Raw genomic sequence first — 25,237 nt, forward strand, 5'->3', positions numbered from 1 at the left:
TACCAAGATGACAACAAATGTTCCTGAGTTTACTTACGTAAATTAGATATTTCTGTATATTTCTGTATTTAAAAAAAATACAGATTTTTTTTTTTTAAACATGTTTTCACTTTGTCATTATGGTGTATTGTGTGTAGATGGATGATCTATAAAAAAATGATCTATTTAATCCCCTTTAATTTCAAGCAGTAACACAACAACATGTGAAAAAAGTCAAGGGATATGAATACTTTCTGAATGCACCGTATATATATACCAACACCTTGACCCACGTAGACACATACTTCAACACATACACACATTTAAAACACAAAGGGTGCTTTATACCTGCTGTTTAAGAGAGGAACGACCCTGCTGCCGGAAGCCAAAAGGCAGCTATTAATCTTTGTTTGTCCTTTTCCCTCTTTCTCTTATGTCTCTTCCACTGGCTTCCCTCTGTGGTCAGAGTATCACTTTCTTAATGGTTTCAACACAGAGGCAGACAATCGCTAGATTCGTTTTTTTGGGGGGGGTTGGCCGGCGAGGGGTAGAGCTGCGGTGGTTATAAGGGGTTATGAGGGGTTATAAGGGGTTATAAGGGGAACAGCAGAGCGTGTCTGAAGGAACATGTAATGAGGGGTACCGGTAGCGCTGAGGCGTTCTTCCACTCACGAACATCAGGGGAACACGGTGGGACACGGGTGTTTGTGTGACCCCACTGGACCCCTGACAAGTGTACAAGCGCTTGTTAGTGAGTCCCAGAGGACAAGAAGGCGAAGGGGGAGAAAGAGAGAGCAAGAAAATGTAGAGAGAGAGAGAGAGAGAGAGAGATTTCGAAATAGAAGTTTAAGTTTGAAGAATATCTAACTAACAAACACAATCCGATGTCTTTAGCCTACACCACAGAATCCACCTTCACCATCCAAAATTACTTCAACACCCACCCACTTCATCTAGCAGACACACGATTCTCCCTCCATCAAAACCTATGTATAATAATATTCTGAAAACGTGGGCTGGTAATACTCATCGGGGATCAGCGGACAAGGTAGAGGGTCTCATACCTGATGAAATTACCAAAGCAGTCTATTTAATATAAACTGACACCCACGTGGTTCTGCAGTGCAGGGCGATGCAGAGTAAGCACAGTTCCTGCATACGTTAATATGTATGAGCCGTAGACAGATGGATGTTCCCTGTAGAGCACTAAGGCTAATCTCTCGTAGACAGATCTACAGTACCAGTCAAATGTTAAGACACACCTACTCATTCAAGGGTTTTTCTTTATTTTTTCTTACTATTTTCTACATTGTAGAATAATAGTGAAGACATCAAAACAATGAGATAACACATATGGAATCATGTAGTGACCAAAAAAGTGTTAAACAAATCAAAATATATTTGATATGTGAGATTCTTCAAAGTAGCCACCCTTTGCCTTGATGACAGCTTTGCACACTCTTGGCATATATTTTCACTTGTTTAACAATTTTTTTGTTACTACATGATTCCATATGTGTTATTTCATAGTGTTGACATCTTCACTATTATTCTACAATGTAGAAAATAGTAAAAATAAAGAAAAACCCTTGAATGAGAAGGTGTGTCCAAACTTTTGTCTGGTACTGTAGGTAAACATAATTGGTTCTGTAGACTCTGTTGGGACTGAACGTGACACGTAGGGTAAAGAACAGCCATAGTTAAAATGTTAGGGGTTTTCCTAAATTGTTATTTGGACAAATCACAATTTCACGTGTTAGCATCTTTCCATTTTCAGAAGCGATCATTTGGCTTGTAACTTTCAAAGAGAGAGGGTGGAACTCCTCGTTCCGTTTCCACTCCTCGTTCTAGCATCTCTTCTCTTAAACATGTACGGACCCAGAACATAATCGAGCAGCTGACTAATATACTGAAGACTTGCTCTGGGTTTTAACAAAGAGAACACGGAAGCATGCTGGGACTGTGGAGGTACAAAAGGTTTTTTATTTTCATTTGAATTTAACCTTTATTTAACTAGGCAAGTCAGTTAAGAACAAATTCTTATTTACAATGACGGCCTAGGAAGTGCCTTGTTCAGGGGCAGAACGACAGACTGTTTGGGCCAGTAATTGAAAGGTTACAACGCTCTAACAACTAGGCTACTTGCCACCCAGCGTGTGGGGGTTTAATCTATGATACTGACCAGTAGTCAATGTAGCTCTTAATTACTCTCCCACTGAAGGACAGGGAGAGAGATGAGACAGAGAGGCTGGGGGACAGGGAGAGAGATGAGACAGAGAGGCTGGGGGACAGGGAGAGAGATGAGCCGAAAGGCTGGGGGACAGGGAGAGAGATGAGACAGAGAGGCTGGGGGACAGGGAGAGAGATGAGACAGAGAGGCTGGGGGACAGGGAGAGAGATGAGACAGAGAGGCTGGGGGACAGGGAGAGAGATGAGACAGAGGCTGGGGGACAGGGAGAGAGATGAGACAGAGAGGCTGGGGGACAGGGAGAGAGATGAGACAGAGAGGCTGGGGGACAGGGAGAGAGATGAGACAGAGAGGCTGGGGGACAGGGAGAGAGATGAGACAGAGAGGCTGGGGGACAGGGAGAGAGATGAGACAGAGAGGCTGGGGGAGCACCATTTTACAATGATCGGGTAGCCGTCAAACAAAGACACACCGACACAGAGACACACCGACACAGAGACACACCGACACAGAGACACACACACACAGAGACACACACACACAGAGACACACACACACAGAGACACACACACACACACACAGAGACACACACACACACACAGAGACACACACACACACACAGAGACACACACACACACACAGAGACACACACACACAGAGAGAGACACACACAGAGACACACACACACACAGACACACACACACAGAGACAGAGACACACACACACACACAGAGACACACACACAGAGACACACACACACACAGACACACACACACACACACACACACACACACACACACACACACACACACACACACACACACACACCCCAACAACTACAAACTCAAGTGCATACTGTAGGCCCCCCACACACACACAACAACCCCGTCTCCCCGACAGACACACAACACCCCCGTCTCCCCGATACACACAACATCCCCGTCTCCCCGACACACACAACACCCCCGTCTCCCCGACACACACAACACCCCCGTCTACACGACACACAAACACTCCAAAAATACGCAGAAAAATTAACTAGGCTTGATTGTGTACATGAATCCATTGCATGGGGCCAGAGTAGTGAGTACAGCCAGATGTCCATAATGAGAACATAAATAACATTTACAAATCAAGACATTGTTCCCTCTCCATGACATCTGCTGGGGTATTAATGGACCCATTATTTGAGCCACACACACACACAATAAATTGACATATGCACACACACATTCGGTGCACGTACATGCACACACTCAGAAATTGCATAATGGTCCCTCTTCAGAATGATTGCTCATTGTTTAAATGTTTGAAGCGAACGGATGAACCAAGCTATATTTTGCCTAAACTGCAGTCAGAGAATATACAGTTGAAGTGGGAAGTTTACATTCACTTAGGTTGGAGTCATTAAAACTTGTTTTTCAACCACTCCACAAATGTATTGTTAAACAAACTATAGTTTTGGCAAGTCGGTTAGGACATCTACTTTGTGCATGACACAAGTTATTATTCCAACAATTGTTTACAGATTATTTCACTTACAATTCACTGTATGGGGCGGCAGGGTAGCTTAGCGGTTAGAGTTTAGGGGCGGCAGAGCGCTGGACTGGTAACCGAAAGGTTGCAAGTTCAAAGCCCCAAGCTGACAAGGTACAAACCTGTCATTCTGCCCCTGAACAGGCAGTTGACCCACTGTTCCTAGGCAGTCATTGAAAATAAGAATTTGTTCTTAACTGACTTGCCTAGTTAAATAAAGGTTAAATAAATACATATCACAATTCCAGTGGGTCAGAAGTTTACATTCACTAAGTTGACTGTGCCTTTAAACAGCTTGGAAAATTCCAGAAAATGATGTCATGGCTTTAGAAGCTTCTGATAGGCTAATTGAGCTGTGGATGTATTTCAAGGCCTACCGTCATACTCAGTGCCTCTTTGCTTGACATCATGGGAAAATCAAAAGAAATCAGAAAAAAAATTGTAGACCTTAACAAGTCTGGTTCATCCTTGGGAGCAATTTCCAAATACCTGAAGATACCACGTTCATCTGTACAAACAATAGTACGCAAGTATAAACACCATGGGACCACGTAGCCGTCATACCGCTCAGGAAGGACAAATTCTGTCTCCTAGAGATGAACGTTCTTTGGTGCGAAAAGTGCAAATCAATCCCAGAACAACACCAAAGGACCTTGTGAATTGACACAACTGCATTGTGTCCCACCACCCGCCAACCCCTCTTTTACACTACTGCTACTCTCTGTTCATCATATATGCATAGTCACTTTAACCATATCTACATCTACATACAACCTCAATCAGCCTGACTGACCGGAGTCAGTATGTAGCCTCGCTACTGTATATAGCCTCGCAACTGTTATAGCCTCACTACTGTATATAGCCTCGCTACTGTATATAGCCTCGCTACTGTTATAGCCTCTCTACTGTATATAGCCTCGCTACTGTATATAGCCTCACTACTGTTTATTGCCTCGCTACTGTATATAGCCTCTCTACTGTTTATAGCCTCACTACTGTTTATAGCCTCGCTACTGTTTATAGCCTCCCTACTGTTTATAGCCTTGCTACTGTTTATAACCCCGCTACTGTTTATAGCCTCGCTACTGTTTAGAGCCTCCCTACTGTTTATAGCCTTGCTACTGTTTATAGCCTCCCTACTGTTTATAGCCTCTCTACTGTTTATAGCCTCGCTACTGTTTATAGCCTCGCTACTGTTTATAGCCTCTCTACTGTTTATAGCCTCTCTACTGTTTATAGCCTCCCTACTGTTTATAGCCTCACTACTGTTTATAGCCTCTCTACTGTTTATAGCCTCTCTACTGTTTATAGCCTCTCTACTGTTTATAGCCTCTCTACTGTTTATAGCCTCTCTACTGTTTATAGCCTCCCTACTGTTTATAGCCTCACTACTGTTTCTAGCCTCTCTACTGTTTATAGCCTCCCTACTGTTTATAGCCTCTCTACTGTTTATAGCCTCGCTACTGTTTATAGCCTCCCTACTGTTTATAGCCTCGCTACTGTTTATAGCCTCCCTACTGTTTATAGCCTTGCTACTGTTTATAGCCTCACTACTGTTTATAGCCTCCCTACTGTTTATAGCCTCTCTACTGTTTATAGCCTCCCTACTGTTTATAGCCTCCCTACTGTATATAGCCTCCCTACTGTTTATAGCCTCGCTACTGTTTATAGCCTCGCTACTGTTTATAGCCTCGCTACTGTTATAGCCTTGCTACTGTTTATAGCCTCGCTACTGTTTATAGCCTCGCTACTGTTTATAGCCTCCCTACTGGTTATAGCCTCGCTACTGTTTATAGCCTCGCTACATTTATAGCCTCTCTACTGTTTATAGCCTCGCTACTGTTTATAGCCTCCCTACTGTTTATAGCCTCCCTACTGTTATAGCCTCTCTACTGTTTATAGCCTCTCTACTGTTTATAGCCTCGCTACTGTTTATAGCCTCGCTACTGTTTATAGCCTCGCTACTGTTTATAGCCTCGCTACTGTTTATAACCTCTCTACTGTTTATAGCCTCCCTACTGTTTATAGCCTTGCTACTGTTATAGCCTCCCTACTCTTTATAGCCTCGCTACTGTTTATAGCCTCCCTACTGTTTATAGCCTTGCTACTGTTTATAGCCTCTCTACTGTTTATAGCCTCCCTACTGTTTATAGCCTCCCTACTGTTTATAGCCTCTCTACTGTATATAGCCTCGCTACTGTTTATAGCCTCACTACTGTTTATTGCCTCGCTACTGTTTATAGCCTCCCTACTGTTTATAGCCTCGCTACTGTTCATAGCCTCACTACTGTATATAGCCTCACTACTGTTTATAGCCTCCCTACTGTTTATAGCCTCCCTACTGTATATAGCCTCCCTACTGTTTATAGCCTCGCTACTGTTTATAGCCTCGCTACATTTATAGCCTCTCTACTGTTTATAGCCTCGCTACTGTTTATAGCCTTGCTACTGTTTATAGCCTCGCTACTGTTTATAGCCTCCCTACTGTTTATAGCCTTGCTACTGTTTATAGCCTCCCTACTGTTTATAGCCTCGCTACATTTATAGCCTCGCTACTGTTTATAGCCTCCCTGCTGTATATAGCCTCTCTACTGTTTATAGCCTCCCTACTGTTTATAGCCTTGCTACTGTTTATAGCCTCCCTACTGTTTATAGCCTCCCTACTGTATATAGCCTCCCTACTGTTTATAGCCTCACTACTGTTTATAGCCTCTCTACTGTTTATAGCCTCCCTACTGTTTATAGCCTCTCTACTGTTTATAGCCTCGCTACTGTTTATAGCCTCCCTACTGTTTATAGCCTCGCTACTGTTTATAGCCTTGCTACTGTTTATAGCCTCACTACTGTTTATAGCCTCCCTACTGTTTATAGCCTTGCTACTGTTTATAGCCTCCCTACTGTTTATAGCCTCGCTACTGTTTATAGCCTCCCTACTGTTTATAGCCTCGCTACTGTTTATAGCCTCGCTACTGTTTATAGCCTCGCTACTGTTATAGCCTTGTTACTGTTTATAGCCTCGCTACTGTTTATAGCCTCGCTACTGTTTATAGCCTCCCTACTGTTTATAGCCTCGCTACTGTTTATAGCCTCGCTACATTTATAGCCTCTCTACTGTTTATAGCCTCGCTACTGTTTATAGCCTCCCTACTGTTTATAGCCTCCCTACTGTTATAGCCTCTCTACTGTTTATAGCCTCTCTACTGTTTATAGCCTCGCTACTGTTTATAGCCTCGCTACTGTTTATAGCCTCGCTACTGTTTATAGCCTCCCAACTGTTTATAGCCTCGCTACTGTTTATAGCCTCCCTACTGTTTATAGCCTCGCTACATTCATAGCCTCTCTACTGTTTATAGCCTCGCTACTGTTTATAGCCTCCCTACTGTTTATAGCCTCCCTACTGTTTATAGCCTCTCTACTGTTTATAGCCTTGCTACTGTTTATAGCCTCTCTACTGTTTATAGCCTCGCTACTGTTTATAGCCTCTCTACTGTTTATAGCCTCCCTACTGTTTATAGCCTTGCTACTGTTATAGCCTCCCTACTCTTTATAGCCTCGCTACTGTTTATAGCCTCCCTACTGTTTATAGCCTTGCTACTGTTTATAGCCTCCCTACTGTTTATAGCCTCCCTACTGTTTATAGCCTCCCTACTGTTTATAGCCTCTCTACTGTATATAGCCTCGCTACTGTTTATAGCCTCACTACTGTTTATAGCCTCGCTACTGTTTATAGCCTCCCTACTGTTTATAGCCTCGCTACTGTTTATAGCCTCACTACTGTATATAGCCTCACTACTGTTTATAGCCTCCCTACTGTTTATAGCCTCCCTACTGTATATAGCCTCCCTACTGTTTATAGCCTCGCTACTGTTTATAGCCTCGCTACATTTATAGCCTCTCTACTGTTTATAGCCTCGCTACTGTTTATAGCCTTGCTACTGTTTATAGCCTCGCTACTGTTTATAGCCTCCCTACTGTTTATAGCCTTGCTACTGTTTATAGCCTCCCTACTGTTTATAGCCTCGCCACATTTATAGCCTCGCTACTGTTTTTAGCCTCGCTACTGTTTTTAGCCTCGCTACTGTTTATAGCCTCGCTACTGTTTATAGCCTCCCTACTGTATATAGCCTCTCTACTGTTTATAGCCTCCCTACTGTTTATAGCCTTGCTACTGTTTATAGCCTCGCTACTGTTTATAGCCTCCCTACTGTATATAGCCTCTCTACTGTTTATAGCCTCCCTACTGTTTATAGCCTTGCTACTGTTTATAGCCTCCCTACTGTTTATAGCCTCGCTACTGTTTATAGCCTCACTACTGTATATAGCCTCACTACTGTTTATAGCCTCCCTACTGTTTATAGCCTCCCTACTGTATATAGCCTCCCTACTGTTTATAGCCTCGCTACTGTTTATAGCCTCGCTACATTTATAGCCTCTCTACTGTTTATAGCCTCGCTACTGTTTATAGCCTTGCTACTGTTTATAGCCTCGCTACTGTTTATAGCCTCCCTACTGTTTATAGCCTTGCTACTGTTTATAGCCTCCCTACTGTTTATAGCCTCGCCACATTTATAGCCTCGCTACTGTTTTTAGCCTCGCTACTGTTTTTAGCCTCGCTACTGTTTATAGCCTCGCTACTGTTTATAGCCTCCCTACTGTATATAGCCTCTCTACTGTTTATAGCCTCCCTACTGTTTATAGCCTTGCTACTGTTTATAGCCTCCCTACTGTTTATAGCCTCGCTACATTTATAGCCTCGCTACTGTTTTTAGCCTCGCTACTGTTTATAGCCTCGCTACTGTTTATAGCCTCCCTGCTGTATATAGCCTCTCTACTGTTTATAGCCTCCCTACTGTTTATAGCCTTGCTACTGTTTATAGCCTCCCTACTGTTTATAGCCTCCCTACTGTATATAGCCTCCCTACTGTTTATAGCCTCACTACTGTATATAGCCACTCTACTGTTTATAGCCTCGCTACATTTATAGCCTCGCTACTGTTTATAGCCTCGCTACATTTATAACCCCGCTACTGTTTATAGCCTCCCTACTGTTTATAGCCTCCCTACTGTTTATAGCCTCGCTACATTTATAGCCTCGCTACTGTTTATAGCCTCCCTACTGTTTATAGCCTTGCTACTGTTTATAGCCTCCCTACTGTTTATAGCCTCGCCACATTTATAGCCTCGCTACTGTTTTTAGCCTCGCTACTGTTTTTAGCCTCGCTACTGTTTATAGCCTCGCTACTGTTTATAGCCTCCCTACTGTATATAGCCTCTCTACTGTTTATAGCCTCCCTACTGTTTATAGCCTTGCTACTGTTTATAGCCTCGCTACTGTTTATAGCCTCCCTACTGTATATAGCCTCTCTACTGTTTATAGCCTCCCTACTGTTTATAGCCTTGCTACTGTTTATAGCCTCCCTACTGTTTATAGCCTCGCTACTGTTTATAGCCTCACTACTGTATATAGCCTCACTACTGTTTATAGCCTCCCTACTGTTTATAGCCTCCCTACTGTATATAGCCTCCCTACTGTTTATAGCCTCGCTACTGTTTATAGCCTCGCTACATTTATAGCCTCTCTACTGTTTATAGCCTCGCTACTGTTTATAGCCTTGCTACTGTTTATAGCCTCGCTACTGTTTATAGCCTCCCTACTGTTTATAGCCTTGCTACTGTTTATAGCCTCCCTACTGTTTATAGCCTCGCCACATTTATAGCCTCGCTACTGTTTTTAGCCTCGCTACTGTTTTTAGCCTCGCTACTGTTTATAGCCTCGCTACTGTTTATAGCCTCCCTACTGTATATAGCCTCTCTACTGTTTATAGCCTCCCTACTGTTTATAGCCTTGCTACTGTTTATAGCCTCCCTACTGTTTATAGCCTCGCTACATTTATAGCCTCGCTACTGTTTTTAGCCTCGCTACTGTTTATAGCCTCGCTACTGTTTATAGCCTCCCTGCTGTATATAGCCTCTCTACTGTTTATAGCCTCCCTACTGTTTATAGCCTTGCTACTGTTTATAGCCTCCCTACTGTTTATAGCCTCCCTACTGTATATAGCCTCCCTACTGTTTATAGCCTCACTACTGTATATAGCCACTCTACTGTTTATAGCCTCGCTACATTTATAGCCTCGCTACTGTTTATAGCCTCGCTACATTTATAACCCCGCTACTGTTTATAGCCTCCCTACTGTTTATAGCCTCCCTACTGTTTATAGCCTCGCTACATTTATAGCCTCGCTACTGTTTATAGCCTCCCTACTGTTTATAGCCTCCCTACTGTTTATAGCCTCCCTACTGTTTATAGCCTCGCTACATTTATAGCCTCGCTACTGTTTATAGCCTCGCTACTGTTTATAGCCTCGCTACTGTTTATAGCCTCCCTACTGTATATAGCCTCTCTACTGTTTATAGCCTCCCTACTGTATATAGCCTCCCTACTGTTTATAGCCTCACTACTGTATATAGCCACTCTACTGTTTATAGCCTCGCTACATTTATAGCCTCGCTACTGTTTATAGCCTCCCTACTGTTTATAGCCTCCCTACTGTTTATAGCCTCGCTACATTTATAGCCTCGCTACTGTTTATAGCCTCCCTACTGTTTATAGCCTCGCTACATTTATAGCCTCCCTACTGTTTATAGCCTCGCTACATTTATAGCCTCGCTACTGTTTATAGCCTCCCTACTGTTTATAGCCTCGCTACTGTTTATAGCCTCACTACTGTTTATAGCCTCCCTACTGTTTATAGCCTTGCTACTGTTTATAGCCTCCCTACTGTTTATAGCCTCGCTACTGTTTATAGCCTCCCTACTGTTTATAGCCTCGCTACTGTTTATAGCCTCCCTACTGGTTATAGCCTCGCTACTGTTTATAGCCTCGCTACATTTATAGCCTCTCTACTGTTTATAGCCTCGCTACTGTTTATAGCCTCCCTACTGTTTATAGCCTCCCTACTGTTATAGCCTCTCTACTGTTTATAGCCTCTCTACTGTTTATAGCCTCGCTACTGTTTATAGCCTCGCTACTGTTTATAGCCTCGCTACTGTTTATAGCCTCGCTACTGTTTATAGCCTCTCTACTGTTTATAGCCTCCCTACTGTTTATAGCCTTGCTACTGTTATAGCCTCCCTACTCTTTATAGCCTCGCTACTGTTTATAGCCTCCCTACTGTTTATAGCCTTGCTACTGTTTATAGCCTCCCTACTGTTTATAGCCTCCCTACTGTTTATAGCCTCCCTACTGTTTATAGCCTCTCTACTGTATATAGCCTCGCTACTGTTTATAGCCTCACTACTGTTTATAGCCTCGCTACTGTTTATAGCCTCCCTACTGTTTATAGCCTCGCTACTGTTCATAGCCTCACTACTGTATATAGCCTCACTACTGTTTATAGCCTCCCTACTGTTTATAGCCTCCCTACTGTATATAGCCTCCCTACTGTTTATAGCCTCGCTACTGTTTATAGCCTCGCTACATTTATAGCCTCTCTACTGTTTATAGCCTCGCTACTGTTTATAGCCTTGCTACTGTTTATAGCTTCGCTACTGTTTATAGCCTCCCTACTGTTTATAGCCTTGCTACTGTTTATAGCCTCCCTACTGTTTATAGCCTCGCTACATTTATAGCCTCGCTACTGTTTATAGCCTCCCTGCTGTATATAGCCTCTCTACTGTTTATAGCCTCCCTACTGTTTATAGCCTTGCTACTGTTTATAGCCTCCCTACTGTTTATAGCCTCCCTACTGTATATAGCTTCCCTACTGTTTATAGCCTCACTACTGTTTATAGCCTCTCTACTGTTTATAGCCTCCCTACTGTTTATAGCCTCTCTACTGTTTATAGCCTCGCTACTGTTTATAGCCTCCCTACTGTTTATAGCCTCGCTACTGTTTATAGCCTCCCTACTGTTTATAGCCTTGCTACTGTTTATAGCCTCACTACTGTTTATAGCCTCCCTACTGTTTATAGCCTTGCTACTGTTTATAGCCTCCCTACTGTTTATAGCCTCGCTACTGTTTATAGCCTCCCTACTGTTTATAGCCTCGCTACTGTTTATAGCCTCGCTACTGTTTATAGCCTCGCTACTGTTATAGCCTTGCTACTGTTTATAGCCTCGCTACTGTTTATAGCCTCGCTACTGTTTATAGCCTCCCTACTGTTTATAGCCTCGCTACTGTTTATAGCCTCGCTACATTTATAGCCTCTCTACTGTTTATAGCCTCGCTACTGTTTATAGCCTCCCTACTGTTTATAGCCTCCCTACTGTTATAGCCTCTCTACTGTTTATAGCCTCTCTACTGTTTATAGCCTCGCTACTGTTTATAGCCTCGCTACTGTTTATAGCCTCGCTACTGTTTATAGCCTCCCAACTGTTTATAGCCTCGCTACTGTTTATAGCCTCCCTACTGTTTATAGCCTCGCTACATTCATAGCCTCTCTACTGTTTATAGCCTCGCTACTGTTTATAGCCTCCCTACTGTTTATAGCCTCCCTACTGTTTATAGCCTCTCTACTGTTTATAGCCTTGCTACTGTTTATAGCCTCTCTACTGTTTATAGCCTCCCTACTGTATATAGCCTCCCTACTGTTTATAGCCTCGCTACTGTTTATAGCCTCGCTACATTTATAGCCTCTCTACTGTTTATAGCCTCGCTACTGTTTATAGCCTTGCTACTGTTTATAGCCTCGCTACTGTTTATAGCCTCCCTACTGTTTATAGCCTTGCTACTGTTTATAGCCTCCCTACTGTTTATAGCCTCGCCACATTTATAGCCTCGCTACTGTTTTTAGCCTCGCTACTGTTTTTAGCCTCGCTACTGTTTATAGCCTCGCTACTGTTTATAGCCTCCCTACTGTATATAGCCTCTCTACTGTTTATAGCCTCCCTACTGTTTATAGCCTTGCTACTGTTTATAGCCTCGCTACTGTTTATAGCCTCCCTACTGTATATAGCCTCTCTACTGTTTATAGCCTCCCTACTGTTTATAGCCTTGCTACTGTTTATAGCCTCCCTACTGTTTATAGCCTCGCTACTGTTTATAGCCTCACTACTGTATATAGCCTCACTACTGTTTATAGCCTCCCTACTGTTTATAGCCTCCCTACTGTATATAGCCTCCCTACTGTTTATAGCCTCGCTACTGTTTATAGCCTCGCTACATTTATAGCCTCTCTACTGTTTATAGCCTCGCTACTGTTTATAGCCTTGCTACTGTTTATAGCCTCGCTACTGTTTATAGCCTCCCTACTGTTTATAGCCTTGCTACTGTTTATAGCCTCCCTACTGTTTATAGCCTCGCCACATTTATAGCCTCGCTACTGTTTTTAGCCTCGCTACTGTTTTTAGCCTCGCTACTGTTTATAGCCTCGCTACTGTTTATAGCCTCCCTACTGTATATAGCCTCTCTACTGTTTATAGCCTCCCTACTGTTTATAGCCTTGCTACTGTTTATAGCCTCCCTACTGTTTATAGCCTCGCTACATTTATAGCCTCGCTACTGTTTTTAGCCTCGCTACTGTTTATAGCCTCGCTACTGTTTATAGCCTCCCTGCTGTATATAGCCTCTCTACTGTTTATAGCCTCCCTACTGTTTATAGCCTTGCTACTGTTTATAGCCTCCCTACTGTTTATAGCCTCCCTACTGTATATAGCCTCCCTACTGTTTATAGCCTCACTACTGTATATAGCCACTCTACTGTTTATAGCCTCGCTACATTTATAGCCTCGCTACTGTTTATAGCCTCGCTACATTTATAACCCCGCTACTGTTTATAGCCTCCCTACTGTTTATAGCCTCCCTACTGTTTATAGCCTCGCTACATTTATAGCCTCGCTACTGTTTATAGCCTCCCTACTGTTTATAGCCTCCCTACTGTTTATAGCCTCCCTACTGTTTATAGCCTCGCTACATTTATAGCCTCGCTACTGTTTATAGCCTCGCTACTGTTTATAGCCTCGCTACTGTTTATAGCCTCCCTACTGTATATAGCCTCTCTACTGTTTATAGCCTCCCTACTGTATATAGCCTCCCTCCTGTTTATAGCCTCACTACTGTATATAGCCACTCTACTGTTTATAGCCTCGCTACATTTATAGCCTCGCTACTGTTTATAGCCTCCCTACTGTTTATAGCCTCCCTACTGTTTATAGCCTCGCTAAATTTATAGCCTCGCTACTGTTTATAGCCTCCCTACTGTTTATAGCCTCGCTACATTTATAGCCTCCCTACTGTTTATAGCCTCGCTACATTTATAGCCTCGCTACTGTTTATAGCCTCCCTACTGTTTATAGCCTCTCTACTGTTTATAGCCTCCCTACTGTTTATAGCCTCCCTACTGTATATAGCCTCCCTACTGTTTATAGCCTCCCTACTGTTTATAGCCTCCCTACTGTTTATAGCCTCCCTACTGTTTATAGCCTCCCTACTGTTTATAGCCTCGCTACTGTTATAGCCTCTCTACTGTTTATAGCCTTGCTACTGTTTATAGCCTCCCTACTGTTTATAGCCTCCCTACTGTTTATAGCCTCCCTACTGTTTATAGCCTCTCTACTGTATATAGCCTCGCTACTGTTTATAGCCTCCCTACTGTTTATAGCCTCCCTACTGTTTATAGCCTCCCTACTGTTTATAGCCTCCCTACTGTTTATAGCCTCCCTACTGTTTATAGCCTTGCTACTGTTTATAGCCTCCCTACTGTTTATAGCCTCCCTACTGTTTATAGCCTCCCTACTGTTTATAGCCTCTCTACTGTATATAGCCTCGCTACTGTTTTTAGCCTCCCTACTGTTTATAGCCTCCCTACTGTTTATAGCCTCCCTACTGTTTATAGCCTTGCTACTGTTTATAGCCTCCCTACTGTTTATAGCCTCCCTACTGTTTATAGCCTCCCTACTGTTTATAGCCTCGCTACATTTATAGCCTCGCTACTGTTTTTAGCCTCGCTACTGTTTTTAGCCTCGCTACTGTTTATAGCCTCCCTACTGTATATAGCCTCTCTACTGTTTATAGCCTCCCTACTGTTTATAGCCTTGCTACTGTTTATAGCCTCCCTACTGTTTATAGCCTCGCTACATTTATAGCCTCGCTACTGTTTATAGCCTCACTACTGTTTATAGCCTCCCTACTGTATATAGCCTCTCTACTGTTTATAGCCTCCCTACTGTTTATAGCCTTGCTACTGTTTATAGCCTCCCTACTGTTTATAGCCTCGCTACATTTATAGCCTCGCTACTGTTTTTAGCCTCGCTACTGTTTATAGCCTCGCTACTGTTTATAGCCTCCCTACTGTTTATAGCCTTGCTACTGTTTATAGCCTCCCTACTGTTTATAGCCTCCCTACTGTTTATAGCCTCGCTACATTTATAGCCTCCCTACTGTTTATAGCCTCCCTACTGTTTATAGCCTTGCTACTGTTTATAGCCTCCCTACTGTTTATAGCCTCCCTACTGTTTATAGCCTCCCTACTGTTTATAGCCTCTCTACTGTATATAGCCTCGCTACTGTTTATAGCCTCCCTACTGTTTATAGCCTCCCTACTGTTTATAGCCTCCCTACTGTTTATAGCCTTGCTACTGTTTATAGCCTAGCTACTGTTTTTAGCCTCGCTACTGTTTATAGCCTCGCTACTGTTTATAGCCTACCTACTGTATATAGCCTCTCTACTGTTTATAGCCTCCCTACTGTTTATAGCCTTGCTACTGTTTATAGCCTCCCTACTGTTTATAGCCTCGCTACATTTAAAGCCTCGCTACTGTTTTTAGCCTCGCTACTGTTTATAGCCTCGCTACTGTTTATAGCCTCCCTACTGTATATAGCCTCTCTACTGTTTATAGCCTCCCTACTGTTTATAGCCTTGCTACTGTTTATAGCCTCCCTACTGTTTATAGCCTCCCTACTGTATATAGCCTCCCTACTGTTTATAGCCTCACTACTGTATATAGCCACTCTACTGTTTATAGCCTCGCTACATTTATAGCCTCGCTACTGTTTATAGCCTCGCTACATTTATAACCCCGCTACTGTTTATAGCCTCCCTACTGTTTATAGCCTCCCTACTGTTTATAGCCTCGCTACATTTATAGCCTCGCTACTGTTTTTAGCCTCGCTACTGTTTATAGTCTCGCTACTGTTTATAGCCTCCCTACTGTATATAGCCTCTCTACTGTTTATAGCCTCCCTACTGTTTATAGCCTCTCTACTGTTTATAGCCTCCCTACTGTTTATAGCCTCCCTACTGTTTATAGCCTTGCTACTGTTTATAGCCTCCCTACTGTTTATAGCCTCCCTACTGTTTATAGCCTCCCTACTGTATATAGCCTCTCTACTGTTTATAGCCTCCCTACTGTTTATAGCCTCTCTACTGTTTATAGCCTCCCTACTGTTTATAGCCTCCCTACTGTTTATAGCCTTGCTACTGTTTATAGCCTCCCTACTGTTTATAGCCTCCCTACTGTTTATAGCCTCCCTACTGTTTATAGCCTCTCTACTGTATATAGCCTCGCTACTGTTTATAGCCTCCCTACTGTTTATAGCCTCCCTACTGTTTATAGCCTCCCTACTGTTTATAGCCTTGCTACTGTTTATAGCCTCCCTACTGTTTATAGCCTCCCTACTGTTTATAGCCTCCCTACTGTTTATAGCCTCGCTACATTTATAGCCTCGCTACTGTTTTTAGCCTCGCTACTGTTTTTAGCCTCGCTACTGTTTATAGCCTCCCTACTGTATATAGCCTCTCTACTGTTTATAGCCTCCCTACTGTTTATAGCCTTGCTACTGTTTATAGCCTCCCTACTGTTTATAGCCTCGCTACATTTATAGCCTCGCTACTGTTTATAGCCTCGCTACTGTTTATAGCCTCCCTACTGTATATAGCCTCTCTACTGTTTATAGCCTCCCTACTGTTTATAGCCTTGCTACTGTTTATAGCCTCCCTACTGTTTATAGCCTCGCTACATTTATAGCCTCGCTACTGTTTTTAGCCTCGCTACTGTTTATAGCCTCGCTACTGTTTATAGCCTCCCTACTGTTTATAGCCTTGCTACTGTTTATAGCCTCCCTACTGTTTATAGCCTCCCTACTGTTTATAGCCTCGCTACATTTATAGCCTCCCTACTGTTTATAGCCTCCCTACTGTTTATAGCCTTGCTACTGTTTATAGCCTCCCTACTGTTTATAGCCTCCCTACTGTTTATAGCCTCCCTACTGTTTATAGCCTCTCTACTGTATATAGCCTCGCTACTGTTTATAGCCTCCCTACTGTTTATAGCCTCCCTACTGTTTATAGCCTCCCTACTGTTTATAGCCTCTCTACTGTATATAGCCTCGCTACTGTTTATAGCCTCCCTACTGTTTATAGCCTCCCTACTGTTTATAGCCTCCCTACTGTTTATAGCCTTGCTACTGTTTATAGCCTAGCTACTGTTTTTAGCCTCGCTACTGTTTATAGCCTCTCTACTGTTTATAGCCTCCCCACTGTTTATAGCCTTGCTACTGTTTATAGCCTCCCTACTGTTTATAGCCTCGCTACATTTATAGCCTCGCTACTGTTTTTAGCCTCGCTACTGTTTATAGCCTCGCTACTGTTTATAGCCTCCCTACTGTATATAGCCTCTCTACTGTTTATAGCCTCCCTACTGTTTATAGCCTTGCTACTGTTTATAGCCTCCCTACTGTTTATAGCCTCCCTACTGTATATAGCCTCCCTACTGTTTATAGCCTCACTACTGTATATAGCCACTCTACTGTTTATAGCCTCGCTACATTTATAGCCTCGCTACTGTTTATAGCCTCGCTACATTTATAACCCCGCTACTGTTTATAGCCTCCCTACTGTTTATAGCCTCCCTACTGTTTATAGCCTCGCTACATTTATAGCCTCGCTACTGTTTTTAGCCTCGCTACTGTTTATAGTCTCGCTACTGTTTATAGCCTCCCTACTGTATATAGCCTCTCTACTGTTTATAGCCTCCCTACTGTTTATAGCCTTGCTACTGTTTATAGCCTCCCTACTGTTTATAGCCTCGCTACATTTATAGCCTCGCTACTGTTTTTAGCCTCGCTACTGTTTATAGCCTCGCTACTGTTTATAGCCTCCCTACTGTAAATAGCCTCTCTACTGTTTATAGCCTCCCTACTGTTTATAGCCTTGCTACTGTTTATAGCCTCCCTACTGTTTATAGCCTCCCTACTGTATATAGCCTCCCTACTGTTTATAGCCTCACTACTGTATATAGCCACTCTACTGTTTATAGCCTCGCTACATTTATAGCCTCGCTACTGTTTATAGCCTCGCTACATTTATAACCCCGCTACTGTTTATAGCCTCCCTACTGTTTATAGCCTCCCTACTGTTCATAGCCTCGCTACATTTATAGCCTCGCTACTGTTTATAGCCTCCCTACTGTTTATAGCCTCCCTACTGTTTATAGCCTCCCTACTGTTTATAGCCTCGCTACATTTATAGCCTCGCTACATTTATAGCCTCGCTACTGTTTATAGCCTCGCTACTGTTTATAGCCTCGCTACTGTTTATAGCCTCCCTACTGTATATAGCCTCTCTACTGTTTATAGCCTCCCTACTGTATATAGCCTCCCTACTGTTTATAGCCTCACTACTGTATATAGCCACTCTACTATTTATAGCCTCGCTACATTTATAGCCTCGCTACTGTTTATAGCCTCCCTACTGTTTATAGCCTCCCTACTGTTTATAGCCTCCCTACTGTTTATAGCCTCGCTACATTTATAGCCTCGCTACTGTTTATAGCCTCCCTACTGTTTATAGCCTTGCTACATTTATAGCCTCCCTACTGTTTATAGCCTCGCTACATTTATAGCCTCGCTACTGTTTATAGCCTCCCTACTGTTTATAGCCTCTCTACTGTTTATAGCCTCCCTACTGTTTATAGCCTCCCTACTGTATATAGCCTCCCTACTGTTTATAGCCTCCCTACTGTTTATAGCCTCCCTACTGTTTATAGCCTCCCTACTGTTTATAGCCTCCCTACTGTTTATAGCCTCGCTACTGTTTATAGCCTCGCTACTGTTATAGCCTCTCTACTGTTTATAGCCTTGCTACTGTTTATAGTCTCCCTACTGTTTATAGCCTCCCTACTGTTTATAGCCTCCCTACTGTTTATAGCCTCTCTACTGTATATAGCCTCGCTACTGTTTATAGCCTCCCTACTGTTTATAGCCTCCCTACTGTTTATAGCCTCCCTACTGTTTGTAGCCTTGCTACTGTTTATAGCCTCCCTACTGTTTATAGCCTCCCTACTGTTTATAGCCTCCCTACTGTTTATAGCCTCCCTACTGTTTATAGCCTTGCTACTGTTTATAGCCTCCCTACTGTTTATAGCCTCCCTACTGTTTATAGCCTCCCTACTGTTTATAGCCTCTCTACTGTATATAGCCTCGCTACTGTTTATAGCCTCCCTACTGTTTATAGCCTCCCTACTGTTTATAGCCTTGCTACTGTTTATAGCCTCTCTGCTGTGTATAGCCTCGCTACTGTTTATAGCCTCCCTACTGTTTATAGCCTTGCTACTGTTTATAGCCTCCCTACTGTTTATAGCCTCCCTACTGTTATAGCCTCCCTACTGTTTATAGCCTTGCTACTGTTTATAGCCTCTCTACTGTATATAGCCTCCCTACTGTTTATAGCCTCCCTACTGTTTATAGCCTCTCTACTGTTTATAGCCTCTCTACTGTTTATAGCCGCGCTACTGTTTATAGCCTCTCTACTGTTTATAGCCTCCCTACTGTTTATAGCCTCTCTACTGTTTATAGCCTCTCTACTGTTTATAGCCTCGCTACTGTTTATAGCCTCTCTACTGTTTATAGCCTCCCTACTGTTTATAGCCTCGCTACTGTTTATAGCCTGTATTTACTGTTGTTTTATTTCTTTACTTACCTATTGTTTACCTACAATATTTTTTGCACTATTGGTTAGAGCCTGTAAGTCAGCATTTCACTGTAAGGTCTACTACACCTGTTGTATTCAGCATTTCACTGTGAGGTCTACTACACCTGTTGTATTCAGCATTTCACTGTGAGGTCTACTACACCTGTTGTATTCAGCATTTCACTGTGAGGTCTACTACACCTGTTGTATTCAGCATTTCACTGTGAGGTCTACTACACATGTTGTATTCAGCATTTCACTGTGAGGTCTACTACACCTGTTGTATTCTGCATTTCACTGTGAGGTCTACTACACCTGTTGTATTCAGCATTTCACTGTGAGGTCTACTACACCTGTTGTATTCGGCATTTCACTGTAAGGTCTACTACACCTGTTGTATTCAGCATTTCACTGTAAGGTCTACTACACCTGTTGTATTCGGCATTTCACTGTAAGGTCTACTACACCTGTTGTATTCAGCATTTCACTGTAAGGTCTACTACACCTGTTGTATTCAGCATTTCACTGTAAGGTCTACTACACCTGTTGTATTCAGCATTTCACTGTAAGGTCTACTACACCTGTTGTATTCAGCATTTCACTGTGAGGTCTACTACACCTGTTGTATTCAGCATTTCATTGTGAGGTCTACTACACCTGTTGTATTCAGCATTTCACTGTGAGGTCTACTACACCTGTTGTATTCAGCATTTCACTGTGAGGTCTACTACACCTGTTGTTTTCCGCATTTCACTGTGAGGTCTACTACACCTGTTGTACTCAGCATTTCACTGTGAGGTCTACTACACCTGTTGTATTCAGCATTTCACTGTGAGGTCTACTACACCTGTTGTATTCAGCATTTCACTGTAAGGTCGACTACACCTGTTGTATTCAGCATTTCACTGTAAGGTCTACTACACCTGTTGTATTCGGCATTTCACTGTAAGGTCTACTACACCTGGTGTATTCAGAATTTCACTGTAAGGTCTACTACACCTGTTGTATTCAGCATTTCACTGTAAGGTCTACTACACCTGTTGTATTCAGCATTTCACTGTAAGGTCTACTACACCTGTTGTATTCAGCATTTCACTGTGAGGTCTACTACACCTGGTGTATTCAGCATTTCACTGTGAGGTCTACTACACCTGTTGTATTCAGCATTTCACTGTAAGGTCTACTACACCTGTTGTATTCAGCATTTCACTGTAAGGTCTACTACACCTGTTGTATTCTGCATTTCACTGTAAGGTCTACTACACCTGTTGTATTCGGCATTTCACTGTGAGGTCTACTACACCTGTTGTATTCAGCATTTCACTGTAAGGTCTACTACACCTGTTGTATTCAGCATTTCACTGTAAGGTCTACTACACCTGGTGTATTCAGCATTTCACTGTGAGGTCTACTACACCTGTTGTATTCAGCATTTCACTGTAAGGTCTACTACACCTGTTGTATTCAGCATTTCACTGTAAGGTCTACTACACCTGTTGTATTCTGCATTTCACTGTGAGGTCTACTACACCTGTTGTATTCAGCATTTCACTGTAAGGTCTACTACACCTGTTGTATTCAGCATTTCACTGTAAGGTCTACTACACCTGGTGTATTCCGAATTTCACTGTAAGGTCTACTACACCTGTTGTATTCAGCATTTCACTGTAAGGTCTACTACACCTGTTGTATTCAGCATTTCACTGTAAGGTCTACTACACCTGTTGTATTCAGCATTTCACTGTAAGGTCTACTACACCTGGTGTATTCAGCATTTCACTGTAAGGTCTACTACACCTGGTGTATTCAGCATTTCACTGTAAGGTCTACTACACCTGTTGTATTCAGAATTTCACTGTAAGGTCTACTACACCTGTTGTATTCAGCATTTTACTGTAAGGTCTACTACACCTGTTGTATTCAGCATTTCACTGTAAGGTCTACTACACCTGGTGTATTCAGCATTTCACTGTAAGGTCTACTACACCTGTTGTATTCAGCATTTCACTGTAAGGTCTACTACACCTGGTGTATTCAGCATTTCACTGTAAGGTCGACTACACCTGTTGTATTCAGCATTTCACTGTAAGGTCGACTACACCTGTTGTATTCGGGATTTCACTGTAAGGTCTACTACACCTGTTGTATTCAGCATTTCACTGTGAGGTCTACTACACCTGGTGTATTCAGCATTTCACTGTGAGGTCTACTACACCTGTTGTATTCAGCATTTCACTGTAAGGTCTACTACACCTGTTGTATTCAGCATTTCACTGTAAGGTCTACTAAACCTGTTGTATTCTGCATTTCACTGTAAGGTCTACTACACCTGTTGTATTCGGCATTTCACTGTGAGGTCTACTACACCTGTTGTATTCAGCATTTCACTGTAAGGTCTACTACACCTGTTGTATTCAGCATTTCACTGTAAGGTCTACTACACATGGTGTATTCAGCATTTCACTGTAAGGTCTACTACACCTGGTGTATTCAGCATTTCACTGTAAGGTCTACTACACCTGTTGTATTCAGAATTTCACTGTAAGGTCTACTACACCTGTTGTATTCAGCATTTCACTGTAAGGTCTACTACACCTGTTGTATTCTGCATTTCACTGTAAGGTCTACTACACCTGTTGTATTCGGCATTTCACTGTGAGGTCTACTACACCTGTTGTATTCAGCATTTCACTGTAAGGTCTACTACACCTGTTGTATTCAGCATTTCACTGTAAGGTCTACTACACCTGGTGTATTCAGCATTTCACTGCGAGGTCTACTACACCTGTTGTATTCAGCATTTCACTGTAAGGTCTACTACACCTGTTGTATTCAGCATTTCACTGTAAGGTCTACTACACCTGTTGTATTCTGCATTTCACTGTGAGGTCTACTACACCTGTTGTATTCAGCATTTCACTGTAAGGTCTACTACACCTGTTGTATTCAGCATTTCACTGTAAGGTCTACTACACCTGGTGTATTCCGAATTTCACTGTAAGGTCTACTACACCTGTTGTATTCAGCATTTCACTGTAAGGTCTACTACACCTGTTGTATTCAGCATTTCACTGTAAGGTCTACTACACCTGTTGTATTCAGCATTTCACTGTAAGGTCTACTACACCTGGTGTATTCAGCATTTCACTGTAAGGTCTACTACACCTGGTGTATTCAGCATTTCACTGTAAGGTCTACTACACCTGTTGTATTCAGAATTTCACTGTAAGGTCTACTACACCTGTTGTATTCAGCATTTTACTGTAAGGTCTACTACACCTGTTGTATTCAGCATTTCACTGTAAGGTCTACTACACCTGGTGTATTCAGCATTTCACTGTAAGGTCTACTACACCTGTTGTATTCAGCATTTCACTGTAAGGTCTACTACACCTGGTGTATTCAGCATTTCACTGTAAGGTCGACTACACCTGTTGTATTCAGCATTTCACTGTAAGGTCGACTACACCTGTTGTATTCGGGATTTCACTGTAAGGTCTACTACACCTGTTGTATTCAGCATTTCACTGTGAGGTCTACTACACCTGGTGTATTCAGCATTTCACTGTGAGGTCTACTACACCTGTTGTATTCAGCATTTCACTGTAAGGTCTACTACACCTGTTGTATTCAGCATTTCACTGTAAGGTCTACTACACCTGTTGTATTCTGCATTTCACTGTAAGGTCTACTACACCTGTTGTATTCGGCATTTCACTGTGAGGTCTACTACACCTGTTGTATTCAGCATTTCACTGTAAGGTCTACTACACCTGTTGTATTCAGCATTTCACTGTAAGGTCTACTACACATGGTGTATTCAGCATTTCACTGTAAGGTCTACTACACCTGGTGTATTCAGCATTTCACTGTAAGGTCTACTACACCTGTTGTATTCAGAATTTCACTGTAAGGTCTACTACACCTGTTGTATTCAGCATTTCACTGTAAGGTCTACTACACCTGTTGTATTCAGCATTTCACTGTAAGGTCTACTACACCTGGTGTATTCAGCATTTCACTGTAAGGTCTACTACACCTGTTGTATTCAGCATTTCACTGTGAAATCTACTACACCTGGTGTATTCAGCATTTCACTGTAAGGTCTACTACACCTGTTGTATTCAGCCATGTGACAAATACACGTTGATTTGAAGATGCTGGAGGAAACAGGTATAAAAGTATCTATATCTACACTAAAACGAGTCCAATAGACATAACCTGAAAGGCCGCTCAGCAAGGAAGAAGCCCCTGCTCCAAAACCGCCATAAAAAAGCCAGACTAAAGTTTGCAACTGCAAAAGATCACACGTTTTTTTTGGAGAAATGTTTTTGGAGAAACTGTTTGGCCATAATGGAAAAAGGGGGAGGCTTGCAAGCTGAAGAACACCATCCCAACCGTGAACTATGGCAGTATAATGTTGTGGGTGTGCTTTGCTGCAGGAGGGATTGGTGCACTTCACAAAATAGATGGCATCAAGAGGATGGAAATTATGTGGATATATTGAAGCAACATCTCAAGACATCAGCCAGGAAGTTAAAGATTGGTCCCAAATGGGTCTTCCAAATGGGTCTTCCAAATGGACAATGACCCCAAGCATACTTCCAAAGTTGTGGCAAAATGGCTTAAGGACAACAAAGTCAAGGTTTTGGATTCGTCATCACAAAGCCCTGACCTCAATCCCATAGAAAATGTGTGGGCAGAACTGAGAAAACGTGTGCGAACAAGGAGGCCTACACACCTGACTCAGCTACATCAGCTCTGTCAGGAGGAATGAGACAAATTTCAACCCAACTTATTGTGGAAAGCTACCAGAAAAGTTTGACCCAAGTTAAAAAAAATGTATAGGCAATGCTACCAAATACTAATTGAGTGTATGTAAACTTCTCACCCACCGGGAATGTGATGAAATAAATAAAAGCTGAAATAAATAATTCTCTCTACTATTATTGTGACATCTCACATCCTTAAAATAAAGTGGTGATTACTGACCTAAGACAGAGAATTTTTACTAGGATTAAATGTCAGGAATTGTGAAAAGTTGAAATGTATTTGGCTAAGGTGTATGTAAACTTCCAACTTCAACTGTATATTTACAGCTAGTGTTTTTTCTGTTCACATGTCTGTCTGTCTTAGTTTACGTCCCTCTTAGTAAGTGATTTCGCTTATCAACTTTTTTTCTCAACTTTGAAATGATAAGAAGTTCATTACAAAGATGGATTGGTAGACGCCTGGTGGTTTCTGTACTTTTAACCTAGTTTTGCTGATGTCAATACAACACATAAACCTCATACATGAAATGTGCAGTGACGTTTTTTATGTAAATTCAGAAGGTCAAAGGGGGGGGGGGGGGGTCAAAGAGTGTGCGTGAGAGAAAGTGTGTGTGTATTCGTGAATGCATATGTGTGTTTGTTTGTGTTTTTGTGTGTGTGTGTGTGTGTGTGTGTGTGTCCATACCCAGCTCTAGTCATGGTCTCTGTGTTGTTGACGGCCAGACTGACCACCTCAGTGATGTCCACTCTGCCGGTGGCCATGGGGCTCCGTTCATTCTCATAGTAGCTAAGGAAGCCCCCCTCCAGAGTACACCAGCGTCGCACCATGTCTGAAACACACACACACACACGTTAG

The 25,237-nt window shown here is 42.5% G+C and overlaps 1 protein-coding gene across 1 annotated transcript in view; it reads right to left on the reverse strand.

Moving 5' to 3' along the window:
- zmp:0000000660 (arf-GAP with Rho-GAP domain, ANK repeat and PH domain-containing protein 2-like) overlaps positions 1-25,237 on the reverse strand; it is a 257,277-nt gene that overhangs the window by 57,882 nt on the left and 174,158 nt on the right. Inside the window, exon 16 of the mRNA XM_036958269.1 lies at positions 25,067-25,211. Within this exon, the coding sequence (XP_036814164.1) occupies positions 25,067-25,211 (145 nt within the window). The remainder of the gene's footprint in view (positions 1-25,066; positions 25,212-25,237) is intronic.

This window comes from Oncorhynchus mykiss, chromosome 21 (assembly GCF_013265735.2).
Source record: "Oncorhynchus mykiss isolate Arlee chromosome 21, USDA_OmykA_1.1, whole genome shotgun sequence".
Classification (NCBI taxonomy): Eukaryota; Metazoa; Chordata; class Actinopteri; order Salmoniformes; family Salmonidae; genus Oncorhynchus; species Oncorhynchus mykiss.